Consider the following 24,023-nt stretch of genomic DNA (forward strand, 5'->3'; position numbering starts at 1 on the left):
GAACCAGAGACCGCTTGGACATATCAAGTCAATCTGTGAGACTCGGCGACGTTTGCAAGGAGCACTGGGGGGGAAAAAAGTACAGTTTTGAGGGGGAAAGAACATTCCAGCATAGAGGACTTTGGGAATGCTGGCTCCATGTGTGCTATGGTCTGTGCTGTGCGCACTCAGCTGTGTGAGCGTGTGCGTGGAGGCGGCCGCACGCCTCAAGTCTCACTCGCTTCCCATCCAGTCTGAGAGGGAACCTGCACCCTCCAAAGGCCTCGCAGGTAAGACTGAAATAACTGCCATAGTTCCTTTACGTGTATTTAAGTGAAATGCAATGCCATCAATTCAATTACGTGCATGAATATAGGGCACTATTTGAAGTCATATCATATAATTATGCTCAAAACTGTTACTCCCGCAACAATAATTAGGGTGTCGTTTACATATTATCCGATATCGGTGCCAAATCGGTACTTGAAAACATAAAAAAAATGGTCAAAAACAAATTTTCATAAATTTCACAGCAAAACTGGCAGCAATATGCAACACAGGGAATGTGCAAAAAAATGTTTCACACTACTTTAAATGGGACCTGCACTTTTTATGTAATTTTGCCCATCATTCACAGTCCTTATCTGAAACATGAACACATAATTATTTCCCTTTTCTGGGCATTATAACGTGAGGAAAGGAGTTATACTTTCAAAAAAACACGCAGTACAATATTTCTGACGGAGTATCCCAACGCTTCATTCCGTTAATGTTTCAAAAATCATCAAAATAACACAAAATACTAGTATTAAGTACTAGTATAAAAGTATTACATGTTTTCATCATTGTACTTGTTCATGCATGATCGCAGAATCTTTATTTTAAAGGGCTTCGTCATCAAAATAGGTGTGTCCCTATCACATGCATTGTTAGCTAGCTCATATTAAGTCATTTTCTGGCATTATGATGCACAGAAAAGTGCAAGAAATATGTGTTTATGTTTCACATTTGAAAAAAGTGCATGAATCCCACACTGTTCTAGTCGACATAAATCACTGATTCAGAACATAGAATTCTGGTGTCTGTGAATGCACCTCGACTCGTGTGTTTGGTGGGTAATGAGGTTATGAGGAAGTGTTGCGTTGCCGTGGTGCAGAGCCACACATGGTGTGTTGAGGTCGGCAATAAAGTTGAAATGAGCATCACGTGATGTGTGCGTCTGTGAGGATGCTACATTTACATTTATATCCATTAAGGATGTGTTTCAGGGAGGCTGAGTCTGAAATCATATAGCACCGAAATGAGGGCAAGTGCTAGCTGCAAGTGTTAACTGATGATAACACAGTGAGCGGCTTTAAATGCTGTACTAAATTAAAGTTTTTAATGTGCGACGCTAGCTAAATAGTTTTCATGGCATGTGTTGGCAGTTAAGTTCCACACGGCAGACATGTTTTTTGTTTTGGAGGAGGACATTGTCTAATAATTGGCTCATACTGATCAGTAGCCAATCAAAGGGAGCATCCCTATTTTTTATGTTTATACGTAACCGTTTTCACTTTTTTACGTCACTTTTTGTGATGTCACTTTTTATGATGTCACTTTTTATGATGTCACTTTTTCACAACATATTTTTCATTCATATAAAAGTTTTTTTAACGTCAACATATAACTATTTTACGTTAATACACAACTTTTTTATGTTCATATATATTTTTTTGGTACATAACGTTTGTTTTTCTCCCAATGCTGCCACGGGTAGATGCCGTATTTCCACTTGTTTCCCCTTTACGGCTCACAATTGTTCCCCAATTCTGTTAAATACACAAAGGTGAAGTTTTATGGTATTTGTGTTGGGTACTGGTGTGGACAATCTCACTTTCGTTGTATTTAAGCTAAATATTCATTTACTTCATGAGGATGCCTCAGCTGGAAGTGGTTGGTTTAAGATTTATTGTTTTATTTACTAATTTCCGCCGTTTGTGGAGCTGTGTTTTCATGATTGTGTTGATGTGCAACCCAATATGCACACTGCTGTTGTTGATTCCTTGTTTGTGATGTTGTTCCAGCCAAATAATAAATCCACCCAGACAAGACAAACAGCCTCGTTCTTTAACATGAACATGTACATCTACACCAGGGGTGGGCAAACTACGACCCAGGGGGCCACATACAAACCGGCAACATGACTTCCAAGTCGGATGTCTTATTTAGTAAAAAAACAAAACAAAACTGTAAAATAAAATGACATAGTTTGATGTGGTCTGATGTTTAAAGTGCTCCTGAAAAAAGGGATATGAGAACATACAGCTGATAGTATAAAACTTGATAGATAAGATAAAATTATACAAACAATTCAAGGAAAATTATAAGCATAAAATAGTGTGTGTGTGTTAAATATATATTTGGCCCCCTTGGAAAATTTTGTTCACTCAATGCGGCCCACGAGTCAAAATATTTGTCCACCCCTGATCTACACCTTTGCCAATTAAATCTGTGGAGACCCCCCCCCCCCTCCAAAAAAAGCCACTCTGTTTTACACACAATGACATCCAGAAATGTAACTAGCCAGCCTGTGCATGCATTACATCACAAGGATTTTTTTTTGGGATTGTATTTAAATGGTCTTAAAAAAGACATTACTGACTGGAAAACCAAATGGCTCCAATTCACGCATCATTGCGACAAAGCCTGACAGACCCAAAACCCGTGAAGCATTCTGGGGGTTTCGGTCCAATCCAACATGCCTGGGCAGTGAGCTGTGCAGGATGTTGCTGGTTCACTGCAAAGTCAGCTACTTTGGGCATTATGCATTTCTTACTCCAAAACAACAAAGTGGACTGTGGCTCAAAACCAGACCTCTAATAATTCCAGTTTTATGGAACTGAACTCAAAGATCTAAATGCTGGCTACAGTAAAAGGCCACTTAAAATGTTTGCGCTTTTACTGTATCAATAAAGCAGTCAGTGTATGATGTAACCATGATTTTATGACACCATGTCTCCTTCAGGTTTATCTGGGTTTTTTCTTGTGGTCTGTGGAATTTTGGTCCCCGTTTATTTGGATGCTGGACATGTCGATCCGGAGCATCCCAAACATGCTCAATATTGTTGACATGCCATGAAAGATGTTCAGTGTATAATCCATTCTTTTAAATTGATCCTACTCACAACACGTTGTTGCTTTTCCAGGATGCTCATTTGGGGGTCGATTCTACTCTCTGGAGGACACGTGGCACCCAGATCTGGGGGAGCCCTTTGGTGTGATGCATTGCGTCCAGTGCTACTGTGAGCCTGTAAGTCCTAAATACCATGTTTCTTCTCCTCTTTGTGTCTATTTGGAATTAATACAGAGAGATAATTAAATGGTGACGCTATGCAGCAAAAGAGTCGCCGTGGGAAGGTGTTTGGGAAGGTCAACTGTAAGAACATCAAGCAGGACTGTCCGGATCCAGACTGCGATGATCCCATCTTGTTGCCGGGACACTGCTGTAAGACCTGCCCAAAAGGTAATGGTAATGGTTTTATTTCATTTAAACATGCATCAGATTACAATTGAATGCATCACATAATCAGTTCACAGTTCCACATGTCCAAAAGGAGTAGGAAGAACCAAAGCTTATTAAATCCTACCCCTCCATCTGGTACTTTTACAATCAGTAACTGTTACATTTGTTCACTTCCTGCTTTCCTAATATAGTTTAAGTTTTTTTTATTTCAATTTTTTTATTTTTGATTTGATTTTTGATTTTTTTAATTTTATTTTTGTCCCGTACCAAAGTACAAGGTGATATGACCATCCAATGACATAATGGGTACCATAGTAAGTATCAATATAGTGATATATATAGCACATCATGACTGGTTCAAGACTCTTCATCCTTGTATTTAGCAAACATCAACTGCTTGTATTGTTTCTTGAATTGGCTCATCGTCGTGCATTGTTTGAGTTCCTTACTCAATCCATTCCATAGTTTGATTCCACATACTGAAATGCTATGGCTTTTTAACGTAGTCCTAGCATATAAGTGTTTCAAATGTAGTTCTTCCCTGAGATCATATTTCTCCTCTCTTGTAGAAAAGTATTGGATTATATTTTTAGGTAATTGGTTATTTTTAGCCTTATGCATTATTTTAGCTGTTTGAAGATGAACTATATCAGCAAGTTTAAGTATTTGTGATTTTAGAAATAAGGAGTTAGTATGTTCTCTGTAGGCGGCATTATGAATTATCCTTACTGACCTTTTTTGCAGTACATTTAGCGAGTGAAGTTTGCTTTTATAATCCTCATCATGGGAGCTTTTTCTTAAAAAAAAAAACGTCCTTAACAGTCATCTATAAACAGCAAATTGATTCAGTGGCCTGTTAATGAACTGTTCAATCTAGCTGGGTCTTCTAGACACCATTGGACAGACACAGCCCCCCCTTATTGCCCAATTAGACTGTATGGGGTTCTTATTTAGCAGATTGGTTGTTTTTTCTGCGTTGTGTGTCTGGTAATGTAATGGAAAGGAAAGGTAAAGCATTGCAACCTCCTTTGGCGGAACAACACTGGGCTCTGTGTGTGTGTGTGCGTATGTGTGTGTGAAAACTAGGACAGGGCCACGACTGTGTGTGTGTGTGTGTGTGTTGCGGTTCTGTTTTAAGGAGTTGAGTGTGTTTGTCTTAGCTTTGGCTGGAAATGCAGATTGTGTGTTTGTGTAGGTGATGGAAAATGGTGCACCTGACGGTACAGTACTCGCGCTGACACGACCCAGAAGCCCGCAAGTGTAAAGCGTTGAGGAAGGGTGTGTGACACCGAGAAAGAAAGCAGAGAATCCATTTGGCCTCTTGAAAAAACAATCATGGAGGCACACATTGTAGGAAAATTAAAGCCAATGTTAGGTTTTGTCTCTCAGCATCATGTCGCGTTCACCTCCTGTCTTCATTAACATTAAAGACTAATGACTCTGAAAAAAATCGTGTTAGCTGTTGACGAGTCATATACCAAAATTGCTCCTCTTGTTTGGCATACCGTGCTTCTTCTTTGTCTGCTTGTGTTTGCATGTTTCATACTCAAATGCAAATTTAGGAGCAAACAATGTTGTCGTCTCATCTGTGCACCAGACGTTGGGACTGTCTTACAGGATATGCTTTGAAGAGTTTGTTTGAGCTCATCCACAGTTGTTTAAAGTACTGAATTAGGTTCTTGTCTATGTGCAGGTGAAGAGGACAAGAAACATATCGACACGTCACTGGACGGATTTGAGTATTTCCACGAAAAGGGCAAAGGGAAGGAAGATGACCTTCACAAATCTTACAACGACAGATCCTACCTGAGCTCAGAGGACATGGGCCCCGGAGAGAGTCGCACTGGTGAGAACACACACATGAAAACTAGCATAAAAAACACTGCTGGGATGTTAGGATGCAAAGTGATGAAAATGTCCTGGTTTTCATTGTTTTCATGAAGTTGAGTCTGATTATTTTTGTTATTATATATTTGACTGTGCACGGCGGTCGAGTGGTTAGGACGCAGACCTCACAGCTAGGAGACCAGAGTTCAATCCCACCCTCGGTCATCTCTGTGTGGAGTTTGCATGTTCTCCCTGTGCATTTGTGGGTTTTCTCCGGGTACTCCGGTTTCCTCCCACATTCCAAAAACATGCTAGGTTAATTGGCGACTCCAAATTGTCCATAGGTATGAATGTGAGTGTGAATGGTTGTTTGTCTATATGTACCCTGTGATTGGCTGGCGACCAGTCCAGGGTGTACCCCGCCTCTCGCCCAGCTGGGATAGGCTCCATCACCCCCGCGACCCTCGGTAGAAAGCGGTAGAAAATGAATGAATGAATGAATGTTACGGCTGCACGACGGCCAAGTGGTTAGTGCGCAGGCCTCACAGCTTGGAGACCCTGGCCATCTCTGTGTGAATTTTGCATGTTCTCCCCGTGCATGCTTGGGTTTTTTCCGGGTATTCCGGTTTCCTCCCACATTCCAAAAACATGCTAGGTTAATTGGCGACTCCAAATTGTCCATAGGTATGAATGTGAGTGTGAATGGTTGTTTGTCTATATGTGCCCTGTGATTGGCTGGCCACCAGTCCAGGGTGTACCCCGCCTTTCGCCCGAAGACAGCTGGGATAGGCTCCAGCACCACCGCGACCCTCGTGAGGATAAGTAGTAGAAAATGAATGAATGAACAGTTTGACTTTTACATGTCTAGAGTGCTGTAATAACGTTAAAAATCATTCTTAGGTCATAACCAGGTTCTGTGTGCTCTAACTATGAAAATATTCCATTTATAAATAAGAAATTCACTTATCACAGTCTGGAACCAATTAACCAAAAATTTGGAGTATTATTGCCAGTGAAAATATGGTCCAAAATATGGTATTTAACATTGTGAGCCTTTCTCCCTTCCTGCAGACTTTGTAGCCCTGCTGACAGGAGTGACAGAATCATGGCTGCCCGGCACCAGCGGCGTCGCCAGAGCTCGTTTCTCTCTGACCCGAACCAGCTTGGCCTTCTCCATCACATACCAAAAGTAAACAGTCGCTAAGAACAAGCACAACAACTAATTTCACTTCTCTAATGAGAATCTGCTGTTCTTACAGAATGACCCGCCCCGGTGTAATCATCTTCTCGGGTTCAGATGGTGCCTCTGCTTTTGAGTACAAAGTCCCCAAAGGACAATCGGACATGGTAAGACTCCATGTGGAGAGAGGAAGTCATCTTGCATCTGTTAGTGGTGTTTTTTTATGATGTGTGCATGCTTGTGTGAGAGAGATGTATGCAACGACTCTGCGGCTGTGGCTGCCATAACTCAAGCTGCGGCATGCACGCACACAGCGACACTGTCTCTAAACATTCGCCGCTCTCGTCGCAATCAACAATCACTCACTCGCGCACAGAAAATGGAACATCTCAGGATGTTGCCTCAAGTGTGCAACATTGACTCACATCGCCGGTACAGAAAGTGTCCTCATAAATCCGTCATCGGTTCTATAGTACCCTTGCATGGACGTCTGTATACTCCCTGATGTCTGAAGCTATCACTACATATCACTTCCTGTCAAAATACACATATCTCCACATTCCTTTTCAGGATGAACACATAGCGCTGTGAGTCAGGAGCCTCTTAAACACAGGTCACAGAAATTGGCCTATTATTAGTTTTAGATAAATGTCAGTGTCAAACACCAGGCAGACCGTAGAGAAAACACTCCGGCACATTAAAGGAATGAGAGGGGATGAGGGAGTTCGCCGGGGCAGAACATTTGGGAAGGAGAGGATTTTTCACACGTTACATCATCGCCTAGCAAGGGGACAAACACCATTGCTAATTAGAGTGTAGATTACTCCTGAACGGTTGAGTTATGAGGTTCCGTCACAAGGCCACTTTTCTTCACTGAAAGAAAAGTCACTGGTTTCTACCATATTTTTCGGACTGGAAGTTGCCATTTTTTGTCATAGGTTGGCTGGTCCTGGCCCTGTACAAGTCAGGAGTGACTTGGGGAGGGAAGCTCCAGGCCAATTAAATGATTGGCAATTCAGTCGGGCATTTCCCGACCTACCTTTTGAGTGTTAAGTTGCTGTGTGATGATTTTAAGGTTTCCTTCTAAGATGACACCGTGAATCAGACTGTTGTATTGAGTAATGACCTCCAAGATTAATGACCGAGTAGATTACTCCTGAACGGTTGAGTTATGAGGTTCCGTCACGAGGCCACTTTTCTTCACTTGCAACCTGGGGTTGAAAGAAAAGTCACTCGTTTCTAAATATTTTTTGGACTGGAAGTTGACATTTTTTGTCATAGTTTGGCTGGTCCTACCCCTCTACAAGTCAGGAGTGCCGTGTAGAGGGAAGCTCCAGGCCAATGAAATGATTCCTGACCTACCTTTTGAGTGTTAAGTTGCTGTGTGATGATTTTAATGTTTCCTTCTAAGATGACACCATGAATCAGACTGTTGTATTGAGTAATGACCTCCAAGATTAATGACCGAGTAGATTACTCCTGAACGGTTGAGTTATGAGGTTCCGTCACGAGGCCCCTTTTCTTCACTTGCAACCTGGGGTTGAAAGAAAAGTCACTAGTTTCTACCGTGTTTTTCAGACTGGAAGTTGACATTTTTTGTTATAGTTTGGCTGGTCCTGCCCCTCTACAAGTCAGGACTGACTTGTGGAGGGAAGCTCCAGGCCAATGAAATGATTCCCGACCTACCTTTTGAGTGTTAAGTTGCTGTGTGATGATTTTAATGTTTCCTTCTAAGATGACACCATGAATCAGACTGTTGTATTGAGTAATGACCTCTAAGATTAATGACCTAGTAGATTACTCCTGAACGGTTGAGTTATGAGGTTTCGTCACGAGGCCACTTTTCTTCACTTGCAATCTGGGGTTGAAAGAAAAGTCACTGGTTTCTACCGTATTTTTCGGACTGGAAGTTCACATTTTTTGTCATAGTTTGGCTGGTCCAGAAAGAAGTTCCCTCTGGTGGACAGAGGCAGCTGAATGAATCATTGCAGTGCCCTGGCAACCAGGCCAATTAAATGATTCCCTAACTACCTTTTGAGTGTTAAGTTGCTGTGTGATGATTTTAATGTTTCCTTCTAAGATGATACCATGAGTCAGACTGTTGTATTGAGTAATGACCTCCTGTGATTTTCGATGACTTGGTAATCTTGTGAGTTTTTTCATAGCTTCTATTCTGTTCATGAAAGACTTGTATGCTTAGATAGGTATAAATCTGTTTATCTCTTATAATTTAGTGGGTGCAACTTATACACCGGAAATTACGATAGATGTTTGAACACTTTTTGTGTTTTTATATTTTATCTTTGAATAGATCTGTGGTGTGTGGAAAAACTTGGCAAAGCCTCTCCTGCGTCAGCTGCAGAATGAGCAGATGCGCATCAGCATGAGCACCACAACGAGCCGACAAGAGGAAGTGGAAGGGAAGATCATCAAACACAGGGCTTTGTTTGCTGGTGAGCTTTCGAGGGATGTGTTTGCATTTTAAACATTTGCTATAACGTTATATACACTTGCACAATCCAATGTAAGGGTTTTTGCATCAAAAGCATCCATCTCAGTATATTCTCAGTCATCCAAATAACAGTCATCGGCACAAGACACTGATTGTCCAATCATAATGATAATTACTCCACAATCTCTGTTGGATAACATGCATGTGTGTCGTGAACAGAGACATTCAGCTCTACGCTGACATCGGAGGAGGAGAACGCCGCCATGGGAGGTATCGCCATGTTGACGCTGAGTGACACCGAGAATAACCTTCACTTCATTCTCATCCTTCAAGGCCTCGTCAAACACAAAGACAAAGGTAGAGTTGAAGAGAAGTCACTCACACTGCACACAAAAGATATGAGGGATAAACACAACAACAGTAATACACAGATTAAATACCAGGGGCGTCACTAGGTTCTGAGGACAGGGGGGGCTTAGCCCCCTGGAGATGCACAGGATATGAATGATAAATGAAAATATAACCTTTGGACAGATTTAGTAGAAATACTCAATTGTTTTAGGCCACCATTAAATTTACACAAGTACACACAATCTACACTGCAAAACCGCTGCTCAAGCTCTGCAACCATTCTGTCCAGTGGACAGTGGTCAATTATATAATAATCATTATTATATCATGAATTAGCCTATTATTATTACTATCATCATTCTTCTTCTTCTGGTTATTATTACTACTATTAGTAGTAGTAGTAGGCTAGTATTAGCCTGCTTATTGGCTTGCTTATTAGCCTGCTTTTATTTATTATATTTAATTTTTTTTGTAAAAAAAATCTATAAGCATTTTTTTAATCTATGACAAAAAAAAGTAAAAAATCAATAAAAAAATTCAAAAAATCAATAAAAAATATAAAATTATTTAGGGGGGCTTAAGAACATTTTAGGGGGACGGAAGCCCCCCTAACCCCCCTTGCTGAAGCTGAAGCCCCCCTAAAATAGGCCTAATGACACCACTGTTAAATACTATAAACAAATGGAACAGTAATGAAACAATAGACCAACTCCTTACTTTTTGCTGTATTTTATTTTGGTTTCTTTTTCCACAGAGCCGCTGGTTCTGGTTCCCATCCGAGTCCAACTGGTTTACAGACAACACATCCTGAGAGAGATACGAGCCAACGTCACATCTCATGTAAGCATTAAACAAAAACATCTGAATAATTGAGTAAATGAACAGTATTGTCAAAACATTAACAAAAGTGAATACAAACTTTTCAGTCTGCAACTTTTTTTTCTTCACAAAAATGATATGTGCTTTCTTGTTTAGCTAGTGATCTGTTTTTTTTTTTTTTTTTTACTGCTTTTCAACCAACATTAGTAATAATGAGCTTCCAGTCTCAGCTTTCAAATGGAGGATTTGGAGCAGAGCAGTCCTCAAACATCCCGCCCCCGTCCCCTGTCCCCCCCATTTCCCTTGGAGACGGATGTGGTTCAATCACCACATTGTCGTTGTTCTTGTCGCCATCTCTTGGATCTAAGATAACTACTCTGAGTCATGATAAGAAAACTGGATGGAAGAGTGGAAAACAGGAAAGGAGGGAAAGTGTGTTTTTGTGACATGGAGGATGGACGGCATCCACACTTCTCACACGTCAGTGGTTAGTGGATTGTGGTCTGAGATGGATGGAGAGAGGAAAGGGGCGGGGAGTGGGGTTGATGAAAGGACGGCCTGGTTTTAATTTCGCCAGGAATGGCGTGAAGGACCGACGCATCTCTTTCAGGCCCGGCGGTGAGCGTGACCATGTGAAAAGTTTCAGCTCAGTTTGTGGCCGCATGACTTTTTTTTTTTTTTGTAGGTGTGTCCTTGAGCTCCTGCCATAACCCCAAACGGTTGACTCACAGCGAATCAAGCTGAGTAACCAAAAACACGTTCCACATCATCCTCTCTTCTTCTTAGATGTGGATTGAAAAAGTGTAAAAGCACAGCAGTCATTTCTGGTGTAACTGATATCACACACGACATCATTAGGGCTCGAGCACTGCGAAAGCCCTATTGTAATTGTAATGTTTATTATTATTATTATTCTCCCAAAATGATTGCGATTTTGAGGGCCTTAACATGCCCGAAAACTCACCAAATTTGGCGAGCGCATCAGGTCTGGCGAAATATTTGATATTTTATGGGTTTCAAATATAATGTTCCAAAATTGACTCTCTAGCGCCACCTTGAAATTTTAATTATTATTATTATTCTTCTCCCAAAATGATCACGATTTTGAGGGCCTTAACATGCCCGAAAACTCACCAAATTTGGCGAGCGCATCAGGTCTGGCGAAAAATGTGATATTTTATGGGTTTCAAATATAATGTTCCAAAATTGACTCTCTAGCGCCACCTTGAAATTTTTATTATTATTATTATTATTCTCCCAAAATGATCGTGATTTTGAGGGCCTTAACATGCCTGAAAACTCACCAAATTTGGCGAGCGCATCAGGTCTGGCGAAAAATGTGATATTTTATGGGTTTCAAATATAATGTTCCAAAATTGACTCTCTAGTGCCACCTTGAAATTTTAATTATTATTATTATTATTCTCCCAAAATGATCGCGATTTTGAGGGCCTTAACATGCCCGAAAACTCACCAAATTTGGCGAGCACATCAGGTCTGGCGAAAAATGTGATATTTTATGGGTTTCAAATATAATGTTCCAAAATTGACTCTCTAGCACCACCTTGAAATTTTAAAAAAATTAGCCCCTGCCACCAGTTTCACCAATCGTCACAAAACTTGGCGGAGACGTCTATCATGACAGGACGCACCAAAAAGTCTCAAGAACTCATATTGCAAAACCAACAGGAAGTCGGCCATTTTTGATGGTGTCGGCGATTTTCAGGCCAGAAGTAGGCGCCACAAGTGCCTTCCACACGGTCCAATCGTCGCAAATTTTTTATGGAGGTTTGGGGCGTCAGACGTGACCGCATACCCGCCTTGTCCCCCGGTGTCACCCCCTTCTGGTAGAAAATTGTAAGTCCTGTAACTCCCTTACGACTTATTCGATCACCTCGTTTTTTTGTATGACGTGTCCGCGCGCCCATCCGCTCTCGCGCGTACCCCTGACTCGCACGTACCCCCGAGCACATCAAGGTGCTCGAGCCCGCTCATCACTGCTTGCAGTTTTAATATTTTTATTGCATCCATTCTGTCCGCTCTCTGCATGGATTTATTCTGATATGTATTTACACTGAGGTGACGTTCTGAGGTCATAAAAGACCTTTCACCATTTCCACCGATGCGCCATCTTTGTGGAGCGTAGTCAGTCTGCTAGGAATTAAAGTCAGCATGAAACTGCAACACAAGCTGTATTTTCTAAGGTACTGTTTTATGTGAGTCCTGGGATGCGTTTAACACAGTCATTTGTGTCCGGAATGATTTCTGAAGTCTTGATGCACATGTGGCTTGAGAACCTCTCCGCAGGAGACTTTACTATCGACTCACTGTTTTTCTTGGCATTGCTGTCCTGAGCTCATCTTTGTCAAAGCTAAACTTAACTGGAAAGGTGATTTTTTTAGTTGGAAACAGATCACTTGCTTTGTGTTTCTAGAGATCAGGAGGTGTAACAGTTTGTACAAAAACCGGAAACTGGGCAAGACCTTTCACCCATTTTGCCTTCAAGTGCTGGTGTATGAATATTAATGAATTTTAGGTGGTGGTCGTTGGCATGAACTGGCAGCCATGTTACGGCTGTATGTACCTGTACCATTGTGTGACCGAGTAGGGAATGAATAATGGGTTCTCTCCACCTTTAAGCGCTTTGGGTACCTTGATGTAAAATCGAATCCACGAAAGTCTGTTGACATTTGATGACTATTTCATCTGTTTGTCAAATTGGCGTATTCACTTCGAGCCGACTGTCCTCGATCTGTGCAGGATCCAGACTTTGCAGAGGTGCTGACGGACATGAACAGTCGTGAACTATTCTGGCTGTCTCGTGGCCAGCTGGAGATTGCCGTGGAAACGGAAGGTCAAAATCCCCATCGCATCTCCGGATTCATTAGTGGCAGAAAATCATGTGACAGTAAGTACCGCAACCCTAATCTGCCCTAACCCTAACTGGACATTGAGGTTCTCCACCGATTTTGCAATAGTGAAAACTCACAAGATTACCAAGCTATCGGAAAACACAGGTCATTACTCAATATAACAGTCTGACTCATGGTGTCATCTTAGAAGCAAACAATAAAATCATCACACAGCAACTAAACGCTCAAACGGTAGGAAGGAAAAAGTTGTAATTATGATATCAGATTCAGCTCCAGATCCCTACCCTTCTCTCTTCAGTATGCCATCAAAAATCACAGGAGGCCATTACTCAATATAACAGTCTGACTCATGGTGTCATCTTAGAAGCAAACAATAAAATCATCACACAGCAACTTAACGCTCAAAAGGTAGGTAGGAAAAAGTAGTAATTATGATATTAGATTCAGCTCCAGATCCCTACCCTTCTCTCTTCAGTATGCCTTGCGTACAAATAATGCATTAATTAAAATTAAAAATCGCACAAAATTAGAGAACAATTTTTATATACCACCCTCGGCCATTTCTGTGTGGAGTTTGCATGTTCTCCTCGTGCATGGGTACTCCGGTTTCCTCCCACATTCCAAAAACATTGTCCATAGGTATGAATGTGAGTGTGAATGGTTGTTTGTCTATATGTGCCCTGTGATTGGCTGGCCACCAGTCCAGGGCGTACACCACCTTTTGCCCGAAGACAGCTGGGATAGGCTCCAGCACCCCCGCGACCCTCGTGAGGAAAAAGCAGTAGAATATGAATAAATGAATGAATATTTTATATATAATATACCAAAGAGGGAGCAACTAAAATACTGTTTGATGTTACTGAAAAGAAAAATAACAAGTCAGACATGAGTTATATATTACATATTTAAGTGTATTTTTGACTTGCTGCAAACCACCCAGTTGGAGCTTAAGTGTACTCAGCCGTCCTAAAGACTGATGGCAAACTCCCACTCCCACACACATGCACACGCTTATGCCTAAAGTTGGCTTGCAGGCTCACAAGGGTCACAGTCTGCTGGACCTGACAGTCCGTGTCAGTTGTTCCAGCGTGGTGATGTAATGCATGGAGAATTTCAACCCAACACGGTGCTTTAAATCTCACCCCTGTCATCCCCCCCACCCACCCCCATCTAGTCAGTCATAATTCAGTTTCTGGTGTTGTTTTGTGTTTTTTTTTTTTTTTTTACTTTTTTCTGCCCCTTTTTTGTCTTTTTCATATTGTTATTCTCCTCTGCTTTCCATTTCACTCAATCCTTTTAATCCTAGCCCATTCAGCAAGGGTTACCTCATACCAAGATTTTACCTTGGGTGGGTTTTTCTTCACGTACCGTATTACAAGGTCATATGGCCCTGGAGTATGTCACATAAAATCACATGGCCAGACATTTCTAGTCCATTTGAATATGTCCCTTCATTGACTTTGAGTATGAGTTAATGTACCGGCCCCTCCTCTTTCCCCTCAGCTAAGCAGCAGCAAATTTGACATAATCATTTCCTCATTTTGCACGCTGTCTGATCTAACGGTGGTTTAAAGAGAGGGTTGCTCTGCGGAGGAATGTGTTTTAACATCACTTCATCAAAGTTGTGTTGTGTGTGACTCAGCCATCCAGAGTGTGATGTCCAGTGGTGATGCATTAACTCCTGGGAAGACAGGAGGCACAGGCTCCGCTGTCTTTAACCTCCACGATAATGGTACACTGGATTATCAGGTATGGATTTCAGGTCTCATTTCTTCTTCTTTTATATCATGTTAAATTCCAGATTCTCAATCAGAAATCATTCCACACTCTTTATTGCTCTCTGGTTCTACCATATCTTACTTATTGTGTGGAAATATGGGGCAATAACTATAAAAGCAATCTTCACTCACTAAATGTACTGCAAAAAAGGTCAGTAAGGATAATTCATAATGCCGCCTACAGAGAACATACTAACTCCTTATTTCTAAAATCACAAATACTTAAACTTGCTGATATAGTTCATCTTCAAACAGCTAAAATAATGCATAAGGCTAAAAATAACCAATTACCTAAAAATGTCATCCAATACTTCTCTACAAGAGAGGAGAAATATGATCTCAGGGAAGAACTACATTTGAAACACTTATATGCTAGGACTACGTTAAAAAGCCATAGCATTTCAGTATGTGGAATCAAACTATGGGATGGATTGAGTAAGGAACTCAAACAATGCACAACGATGAGCCAATTCAAGAAACAATACAAGCAGTTGATGTTTGCTAAATACAAGGATGAAGAGTCTTGAACCAGTCATGATGTGCTATATATATCACTATATTGACACTTACTATGGTACACATTATGTCATTGGATGGTCATATCACCTCGTACTTCGGTACAAAGTACATTATTAAAAAAACAAAACAAAAAAAACCCTTAAACTGTATTATGGAAAGCAGGAAGTGAACAAATGTAACAGTTACTGATTGTAAAAGTACCAGATGTAGGGGTAGGATTTAATAAGCTTTGCTTCTTCCTACTCCTTTTGGACATGTGGAACTGTGAACTGATTATGTGATGCATTTAATTGTAATCTGATGCATGTTCAAATGAAATTAAACCATTACCATTACCAGATACCAGTCAGTACCATATTTAAGTCGCATTAGTCATAAAATGTGTCTATATATACTATGAGTGGCATTTAGCGGTATTTATCAAGCAGTTATTATCACAGCAAGACATTTTTAGGATTGTCAATTGCTCCTAACAATATTAAATTCACAAAAGGAAGAAACAAAGCCAACAACGTTTACACCAACGACGACACGGCTAAAGTTACAGAAGATGAAATAAGTGTATGGATACAGTCAAACTTACCTATTTAACAAATGTAAACAAACCACCAAATTTACCTTTTATATAGAAATAAAACATCTACTCTCCCTACAGGTTCAGGTTGCGGGTCTCACCAGTGACGTGGTCGGCCTCACTATTGAGTTGAAGCCACGGCGGCGAAACAAGCGTTCAGTATTGTACGACTTGACACCGGAGTACAACAAAGCCGCGGGAAGGGCGGTCGGCAGCTGGAGTCGCCTTGAGGCCCGAAATATTCACATGCTTTTGCAGAATGAACTCTTCATCAATGTGGCGACAACTCACAACCAAGAGGGGGAGCTGAGGGGTCAGATCAAGGCGTTGCCCTACAGCGGCCTGGAGGCTCCACGGCATGGTATGGATCATCGGAAAAGGACTTGCTGAGCACAGTAGCATCAGTTCCACTCCATCCAATCATCTCACTGAATTGCTGTCCGTCTCTTTCAGAGTTGCCCACCCCTCTGGCGGGCCACTTTGTGTCCCCACCAATTAGAACCGGCGCTTCCGGCCACGCCTGGGTGTCTGTGGACAAATTTTGTCACCTGCATTACGAGATTGTTGTGGCGGGCCTCAGTAGGACCGATGACCTCACTGTGAACGCCCACCTCCAAGGCCTGGCTGAGATTGGAGAGCTGGATGACAGCAGCGCCAGTCACAAGAGACTGCTGACTGGCTTTTATGGATCGCAGGTACCGCAACGCACACGTTGAAAGAGTAACGCAGCACTGGACCCACATTCCATAAACGCTCCGAGTCAGAATACACTCTCAATCAGTTTGAACCCTCGTCTCCTCCAGGCTCAGGGAGTGTTGAAGGACATCAGCGTTGAATTACTGCAGCACTTGGACCAAGGAACAGCCTTCATCCAAGTCAGCACCAAGCTAAACCCAAGAGGAGAGATCCGCGGACGGGTATGTAAAAACATTTTTATTGGTTGATGTTGGGAATGTTTAGTGGCAGTTTTCGGATCATTCCTTTTTTTGAGGACATTTTTTGGTATTTTACTCTTGGTAAAAAATCACATTGTAACTGCCCTCTATAAAATTTATTTTTTGTTGATATGTTTTATTGAAGAATCTAAAGTTAGGTAAATAATGTGTCATTTTTAAGCTTGATTTACATTTTCTATTAATTTGGAGCTGTTGATAAATAGAAATATGTGTAATTATGTCCTGTCATTTCAATAAAATACAGTAAAAATTGGCATATTTCCACATAGCTATGAATGGTGATTAATCATGATCAATTAATTTCTAACTGATTAATCTGATTAAAAATTTTAATCGTTTGACAGTCCTAATAGTAACAATAAAAATATAAATACATGAGTGAAATCGATGTATATATTAAATAATAATACAATAAATAATGTACACATTTAAATGATATTACTTTATATTATCATGATTATTATTATTATTATTATTATTGTTATTGTTATTGTTATTGTTATTGTTATTGTTATTGTTATTGTTATTGTTATTGTTATTGTTATTGTTATATTAAATAATATATCTATTTTCTAGATCATATATCTAGTTTTCGGATCATTCCTTTTTTTGAGGATTTTTTGGGTTTTTTTACCCTTGGTAAAAAATAACATTGTAACTCTCTATAAAAATTTATTTTTTGTTTTATTATATGTTTTATTAAAGAAACTAATGTTAGATAAATAGTGTGCAATTTTTTTTACAAATTTTAATCTTTTGATAGTCCTAGTTGTAATATTGAAAATATAAATACATAAGTGAAACAGATGTATATATTAAATAATAATAATAATAATAATAATAATAAATAATGTACATATTTAAATAACATTACTTTATAATGTTATTATTTTAAATTATATTAAATAATATATCTATTACTTTTACAGCTTTGCAATTACTTACAATTTTTGTTTTACAGTTGTGTATAAACTGTATACCTTAATTATGAGAATATGATTGATAAAAATAATATTGATAATGCATCTATTTTATGATTACAAGCGTAACCGCAGGACTTTGACCTCACCCATGCAACAGCTCTCCTAAAAGTGTTTTATTATTGGAAAACATCTATTTTACCGCTACTAGCACAATCTTGTCCCTGATGGTGTTGGAGCACATATTCACTTTGACAATTGACAATTCACAATAATTATTAACACCTCTCTTTATGATACAGTGCAGGCCGACACAGCAACAATAAACATTTAAAATAAACTATTAAAATGATTAGGCAGGTTTAACTAATGAATCACGGGTCGAGGTTTCGTTTGAACTATATTTCCATATTTTCTCTGTCAACAATAGTCCACAGTCGAGCGAGACATGGTAGTACTCTGTGGCTTCTTAATGATTCTTGTATGAGAGCTCACTTAGCGCTCACCAGTCCACAAAAAAACATACTTTCACAGGTGGCGGGTGTTGCCTTGCTGTGGGAAAGTGTGTTTATAGGGCAGCACACACACACACACACACATATATATATATATGCCAATGCACATTTGACTACAACCCTACTGGCAGCTCCAGTTAATAAGCAAAACATACGAGCCCAGCTGTTAGCAACAGGTCCAACACATAAACAGCCAACTGTGAGCATGGACGCTCTGCTTCCGAACAACTCAGCTTCCAGTCAAATGTGGCGAATAAACGACTAATATCTCATCCTTCTTTTCCCATCTTCTGTAAAAAAAAAAAATCCAGGTGCATGTGCCCAACAACTGCGAGTTTGGAACCAAGGGTGGAGTACATGAAGCCGAATTTGATGACTTTTTCGTAAAAGATCCCGAGGAGCTGAAGAAAGACCCTCACACCTGCTTCTTCGAGAACCAGTACCATGCTCACGGATCTCGCTGGACTCCCAACTATGACAAGTGTTTCTCCTGCAGCTGCCAGGTAAAGTTCAAGAACCACAGTAAAATGTGACTTGACTAAAATGTGAGTTCATTATTCAGGAAATCCGATTTTTTTTGTTTCTTTGCAGAAGCGAACTGTAATCTGTGATCCGGTAATCTGCCCGGTTTTGACCTGCACCGCAACCATTCAGCCTGACGACAAATGCTGCCCGGTCTGTGAAGGTGAGCTTCTTTGTGTACTTCATAAGAACTGGACACTGGAACATGTACAATACTCCAATTTTTTAAAAACATTCATTCATTCATTTTCTATTGCTTATCCTCACGAGGGTCGCAGGCATGCTGAAGCCAATCCCAGCTGTCTTCAGACTTGGACTGGTGGCCAGCCAATCACAGGGCACATATAGACAAACAACCATTCACACTCACATTCATACCTATGGACAATTTGGAGTCGCTAATTAACCTAGCATGTTTTTGGAATGTGGGAGGAAACCGGAATACCCGGAGAAAACCCACGCATGCACGGGGAGAACATGCAAACTCCACACAGTGATGGCCGAGGGTGAAATTGAACTTGGGTCTTCTAGCTGTGTGGCCTGCACGCTAACCTCCTAGAAAACAATCAGAAAATGGTAATGGTTTTATTTCATTTGAACATGCATCAGATTACCTATAATTCTCCTGGCTGGGCATACCCAGGAAAACCTCACCAGGAAGCATTAATGAGGGATCTGAACTAGATCCATGAGGTACCTCAACTGGATCTTCTCGATATGAAGGTGAAGAGCCCCTCCCGGACAACTGAGCTCCTCAGCCCCTCTCTTAGGGGTGTGTCCGTCGATCTGCCTGCCGATCTCAAGCTACAACCCTCCCTCACTCATGAACAAGACCCCGAGATACTTGAACTTTACCTGGGGCAAGAACTCACTCCCAAGCTGCAGGATGCAAACCAAACTGTCCCAGTAAACCCTAGAGGTCACGGCTTGATGAGGCCATCAGGACCACATCATCTTCCAACAGCAGAGACGAGATTCTAAGGACCTCAGACTGGACCGGCTCCACTTACTGCTGGTAAAGTGAACCAGGCTCCTGCTCTTGCAAGGACCGAATGGAACGTGCACCCCCCCCCCACTCAGGACACTGTGAGGACCATGGTTGAATGCCTTTTCCAAGTCCACAAAGCACATGTGGGTCGGTTGGGCTGAACCCCCATTCAGGCTCAGGGGTGTAGAGCAGGTTCAGTGTTCCACCACCAGAATCTAAAAATATGTTTGCTTGTTTTATGGGGGGGTTGCACGGTGGTTGTGTGGTTAGCGTGCAGACCTGCTGTGCTTTGATAAGACTCACGGGTTAATTCATCTAGTAACTTATCAGTTTGTAACTTTATTCATTCATTCATTTTCTTCCACTTTTTCCTCACGAGGGTCGCGGGGGGTGCTGGAGCCTATCCCAGCTGTCTTTGGGCGAGAGGCGGGGTACACCCTGGACTGGTGGCCAGCCCAGTTTGTAACTTAACATTTCTTATGTCTGAATTCCCACACAGAGAGGAAGGATCCAAAGGACATAAAAGCTTCAGAAAAAGTGGATGAAAATCCTGAAGGTAAGTATTTTCTCTCTGTGTGTGTATTGTATTATTATTATTATATATTTAATATCTGCTTCCTAGTACAGATGGATTCAATATCGTTTTTCTCGTTTCATCCCGTCGGTTAGGTTGCTACTTTGAGGGAGACCAGAAGATGCACGCTCCAGGAACGACATGGCATCCTTTTGTACCTCCCTTTGGTTACATTAAATGTGCAGTCTGCACTTGCAAGGTACACACACACACACACACACACACACACCAGCACTCACATCTGCTTTCACTTGCAGAGACCCCCTAATGGGTCATTTAACTTGCATTAGCCCGTTAGAAACTGCCGCAAAAAAGTCATTTTTTTGTGCAGAATGTGGAAATACTAAAAACTATGAGTTGCAATTTTCTTGAAGGAGCATAGCAGATCTGAATGGATTCTCAGTAACCGCTACGACCATCTGGGAATGTCATATTCCATTATTAAAAATGTTTTCGGCTTCTAAATTCCCTGTTCTTTTCCCAGGGTTCCACCGGTGAGGTACACTGTGAGAAGGTGACATGTCCAGTGTTGACCTGCAGCCATCCTGTCCGACGTAATCCCTCGGACTGCTGTAAGGAGTGCCCGGAAGAAGAGAAGACCCCGGGTGGCCTGGAGCACAGTGACATGATGCAGGCAGATGGACCCAGACACTGCAAATTTGGCAAGAACTTTTACCAGAACAGCGACAACTGGCATCCGTGGGTACCGCTTGTGGGGGAGATGAAGTGCATCAACTGTTGGTGTGATGTAAGTACCGTCAGAGCGATGCGGTCACACTGTGGGTTGTCTATGTATGACTTTCCATTGACTGGTGGCCAGCCAATCACAGGGCACATATAGACAAACAACCATTCACACTCACATTCATACCTATGGACAATTTGGAGTCGCCAATTAACCTAGCATGTTTTTGGAATGTGGGAGGAAACCGGAGTACCCGGAGAAAACCCACGCATGCATGGGGAGAACATGCAAACTCCACACAGAGATGGCCGAGGGTGGGTTTGAACTCAGGTCTCCTAGCTGTGAGGTCTGCGCGCTAACCATCCGCCGTGCAGCCTGCTTTAATTTCATCAAAGGCAAAAAATCTCCATTTCTGTTATTGACACCAACACCTCTCTCTGCTATTTCCACAGCACGGTGTGACCAAATGTCAACGAAAGCAATGTCCAATACTGACATGCTCCAACATCACACGCAGGGAAGGCTCGTGCTGTCCTGACTGCCTCGGTAAGGAATGAATACTTTCTGTAGTTCCGTCAGTTGAACACTGTCAGGAAACTGCTGACCCCGAGGTTTTGGTAGAGAATATACCGTATTTTTTGGACTATAAGTCGCTCCGGAGTATAAGTCGCACAAGGCCGAAAATGCATCATTAGTTAGAAAAAAAACTGGAGTATAAGTCGCATTTTGGTAATGGTAATGGTTTAATTTCATTTAAACATGCATCAGATTACAATTGAATGCATCACATAATCAGTTCACAGTTCCACATGTCCAAAAGGAGTAGGAAGAAGCAAAGCTTATTAAATCCTACCCCTCCATCTGGTACTTTTACAATCAGTAACTGTTACATTTGTTCACTTCCTGCTTTCCTAATATAGTTTGTGTTTTTTTTTTATTTTATGTTTGATTTTAATTTTATTATTGATGATAATATATATTATTGACATTATTGATAATTTAATTTAATTTAATTTAATTTAATTTAATTTAATTTAATTTAATTTAATTTAATTTAATTTAATTTAATTTAATTTAATTTAATTTAACAAAACAGACATTACGTCTAACAATAAAAGAATAAAGAACAGGCTGAATAGGTGTAAGATATGCTAACACAATGCTTATTCAGCTACACAAAAAATAAACATGAACAGAAAAGGTGTCCAGTGTTTATGTAACATAATGTTTTCATCTATAAGTCGCTCTGGAGTATAAGTTGCAGGAGCAGCCAACTTATGAAAAAAAGTGTGACTTATGGTCCGGAAAATTAGGTATATTTAATAATATATGTAATTCATAATCAGTGTTGGTATGACATCCAAAATCTGACTTGGATTTATTGTTGTTTTTCCACAGATTCCAGAGAGAACGACGACCTTGCGATGAAGCCTTCAGACAAACGGCTAAACTGGAGACACTGACGTGACCAAAAAAAAAAAACAACCCAGTGACGACTTGTGCAAAGACCACCTTCCTAATCCAGATAAACCCAGAATTTACACCCTGGGTCCCCCACCCACCCACCCACCCACCGTGTCGTCAGCTTCAGGATTGTAAAGTCCAAAGATGGACGAATCAGAGACATTTATCCAAGGGATGCTGAATGAAGGGATGGACCAATAAGACTCACTAAACCTGCCAACTTTTCCTTCTTGGAATTATTTTTTTTGCTTTTTTCCCTCTCAGCAGCTTCCTTGAACGGAAGCGTTTGCTTGTGTGAAATCCAGTTGAATGTCTCCTTTTTGGAGTAGAGGCACAGCTACGGTACCGTAGCAGTACAACGTGGCCAATGTACGTTTGAATGTGTGAATATGCGCGAGTCGGTATGTGTGCTTGTTGTGTTAATGAGTCGAGAGTATAACACACAGACAGGACAGTAAACTCACTGGGTGGCGATTGCAGCCAAAACATTCTTGTCCCCATGGAGCATATTTCCTCTCAAGCGAACCAGTCCAAATATGAATTCTTTTGGCAGCATGGAGGTGAGAAAGGCTCCATTTTGCTATGAAACCTGAGCTTTGCTTCCTGTTAATGCCATTCTTTCACGGCTCCTATTCCGTCGCCTGTATGTTTTGAATTAAGTAATATTGTACAATTAAAAAAAAAAATTGATTGTGGTTGATGAAGCTGGTTTGTATTTCTATTTATTGTCGTGGAGGAAAAATAAAACAATGTTTCTATAAAAGCAAAGTTTGTTCATTTATTTTTAATTTCCTCAATCCAGAATGGGGCTGCACGGTGGTCGGGTGGTTAGCGCACAGACCTCACAGCTAGGAGACCAGGGTTCAATTCCACCCTCTGCCATCTCTGTGTGGAGTTTGCATGTTCTCCCCGTTTTCTCCGGGTACTCCGGTTTCCTCCCACATTCCAAAAACATGCTAGGTTAATTGGCGACTCCAAATTGTCCATAGGTATGAATGTGAGTGTGAATGGTTGTTTGTCTATATGTGCCCTGTGATTGGCTGGCCACCGAAGACAGCTGGGATAGGCTCCAGCACCCCTTTGCATCTGTAGTTCTCAGGCGTGTATAAAAAATAACTATAAACAACATAAACACATTAAGTAATAAATAACAAAATACGAGAATAAACACGGGCTAAAAAAAAAGTCTAAAAGCGGCCACATAAGATCGATACTTTATTTTCTCCATTGCCCTCCTCTGACCGTAAACAGCAGGGGTGGGCAATTATTTTGACTCGTGGGCGTATTGAGTTAACAGAATTTTCCGGGGAGCCAGAACATATATTTAACACACACACACTATTTTATGCTTATAATTTTCCTTGATTTATTTGTCTAATTTTTTCTGTAAAAGTGTTATACTATCAGCTATATTTTTCAAGGCCCTTTTTTCAGACCACATCAAACTCGTTTAATTTTACATTTTTTTATTTCATTTATATTTTTTTACTAAATAAGACATCCAACTTGCAAGTCATGTTACCTGTTTGTGTGTTAAAAGTT

At 40.9% G+C, this 24,023-nt stretch overlaps 1 protein-coding gene across 1 annotated transcript; it reads left to right on the forward strand.

Moving 5' to 3' along the window:
- Positions 1-23,223, forward strand: chrd (chordin). The gene is made up of 21 exons (XM_058079880.2): positions 1-269; positions 3,168-3,271; positions 3,358-3,484; positions 5,178-5,330; positions 6,383-6,500; positions 6,571-6,658; positions 8,803-8,944; positions 9,163-9,300; positions 10,049-10,134; positions 12,874-13,021; positions 14,629-14,735; positions 15,939-16,218; positions 16,311-16,552; positions 16,661-16,774; positions 18,560-18,751; positions 18,840-18,933; positions 20,258-20,314; positions 20,428-20,531; positions 20,817-21,080; positions 21,470-21,563; positions 22,416-23,223. The coding sequence occupies exons 1-21, from the start codon at positions 128-130 to the stop codon at positions 22,478-22,480; spliced, it is 2,859 nt and encodes a 952-aa protein (XP_057935863.2). The 5' UTR covers positions 1-127; the 3' UTR covers positions 22,481-23,223.
- The last annotated feature ends 800 nt before the right edge of the window (positions 23,224-24,023 follow it).

The sequence above is a fragment of the Doryrhamphus excisus genome, linkage group LG8, assembly GCF_037039965.1.
Source record: "Doryrhamphus excisus strain RoL-2023G ecotype Guam linkage group LG8, RoL_Dexc_Guam_v1.1, whole genome shotgun sequence".
Lineage (NCBI taxonomy): Eukaryota > Metazoa > Chordata > Actinopteri > Syngnathiformes > Syngnathidae > Doryrhamphus > Doryrhamphus excisus.

Excerpts from the sequence above, each read along its gene's own strand:
- chrd (XM_058079880.2), top strand. The coding sequence starts at position 128 with ATGCTGGCTCCATGTGTGCTATGGTCTGTGCTGTGCGCACTCAGCTGT. Across the intron at positions 3,485-5,177 it reads CTGTAAGACCTGCCCAAAAG|GTGAAGAGGACAAGAAACAT; the intron begins GTAATGGTAATG and ends GTCTATGTGCAG. Across the intron at positions 8,945-9,162 it reads ACACAGGGCTTTGTTTGCTG|AGACATTCAGCTCTACGCTG; the intron begins GTGAGCTTTCGA and ends TGTCGTGAACAG.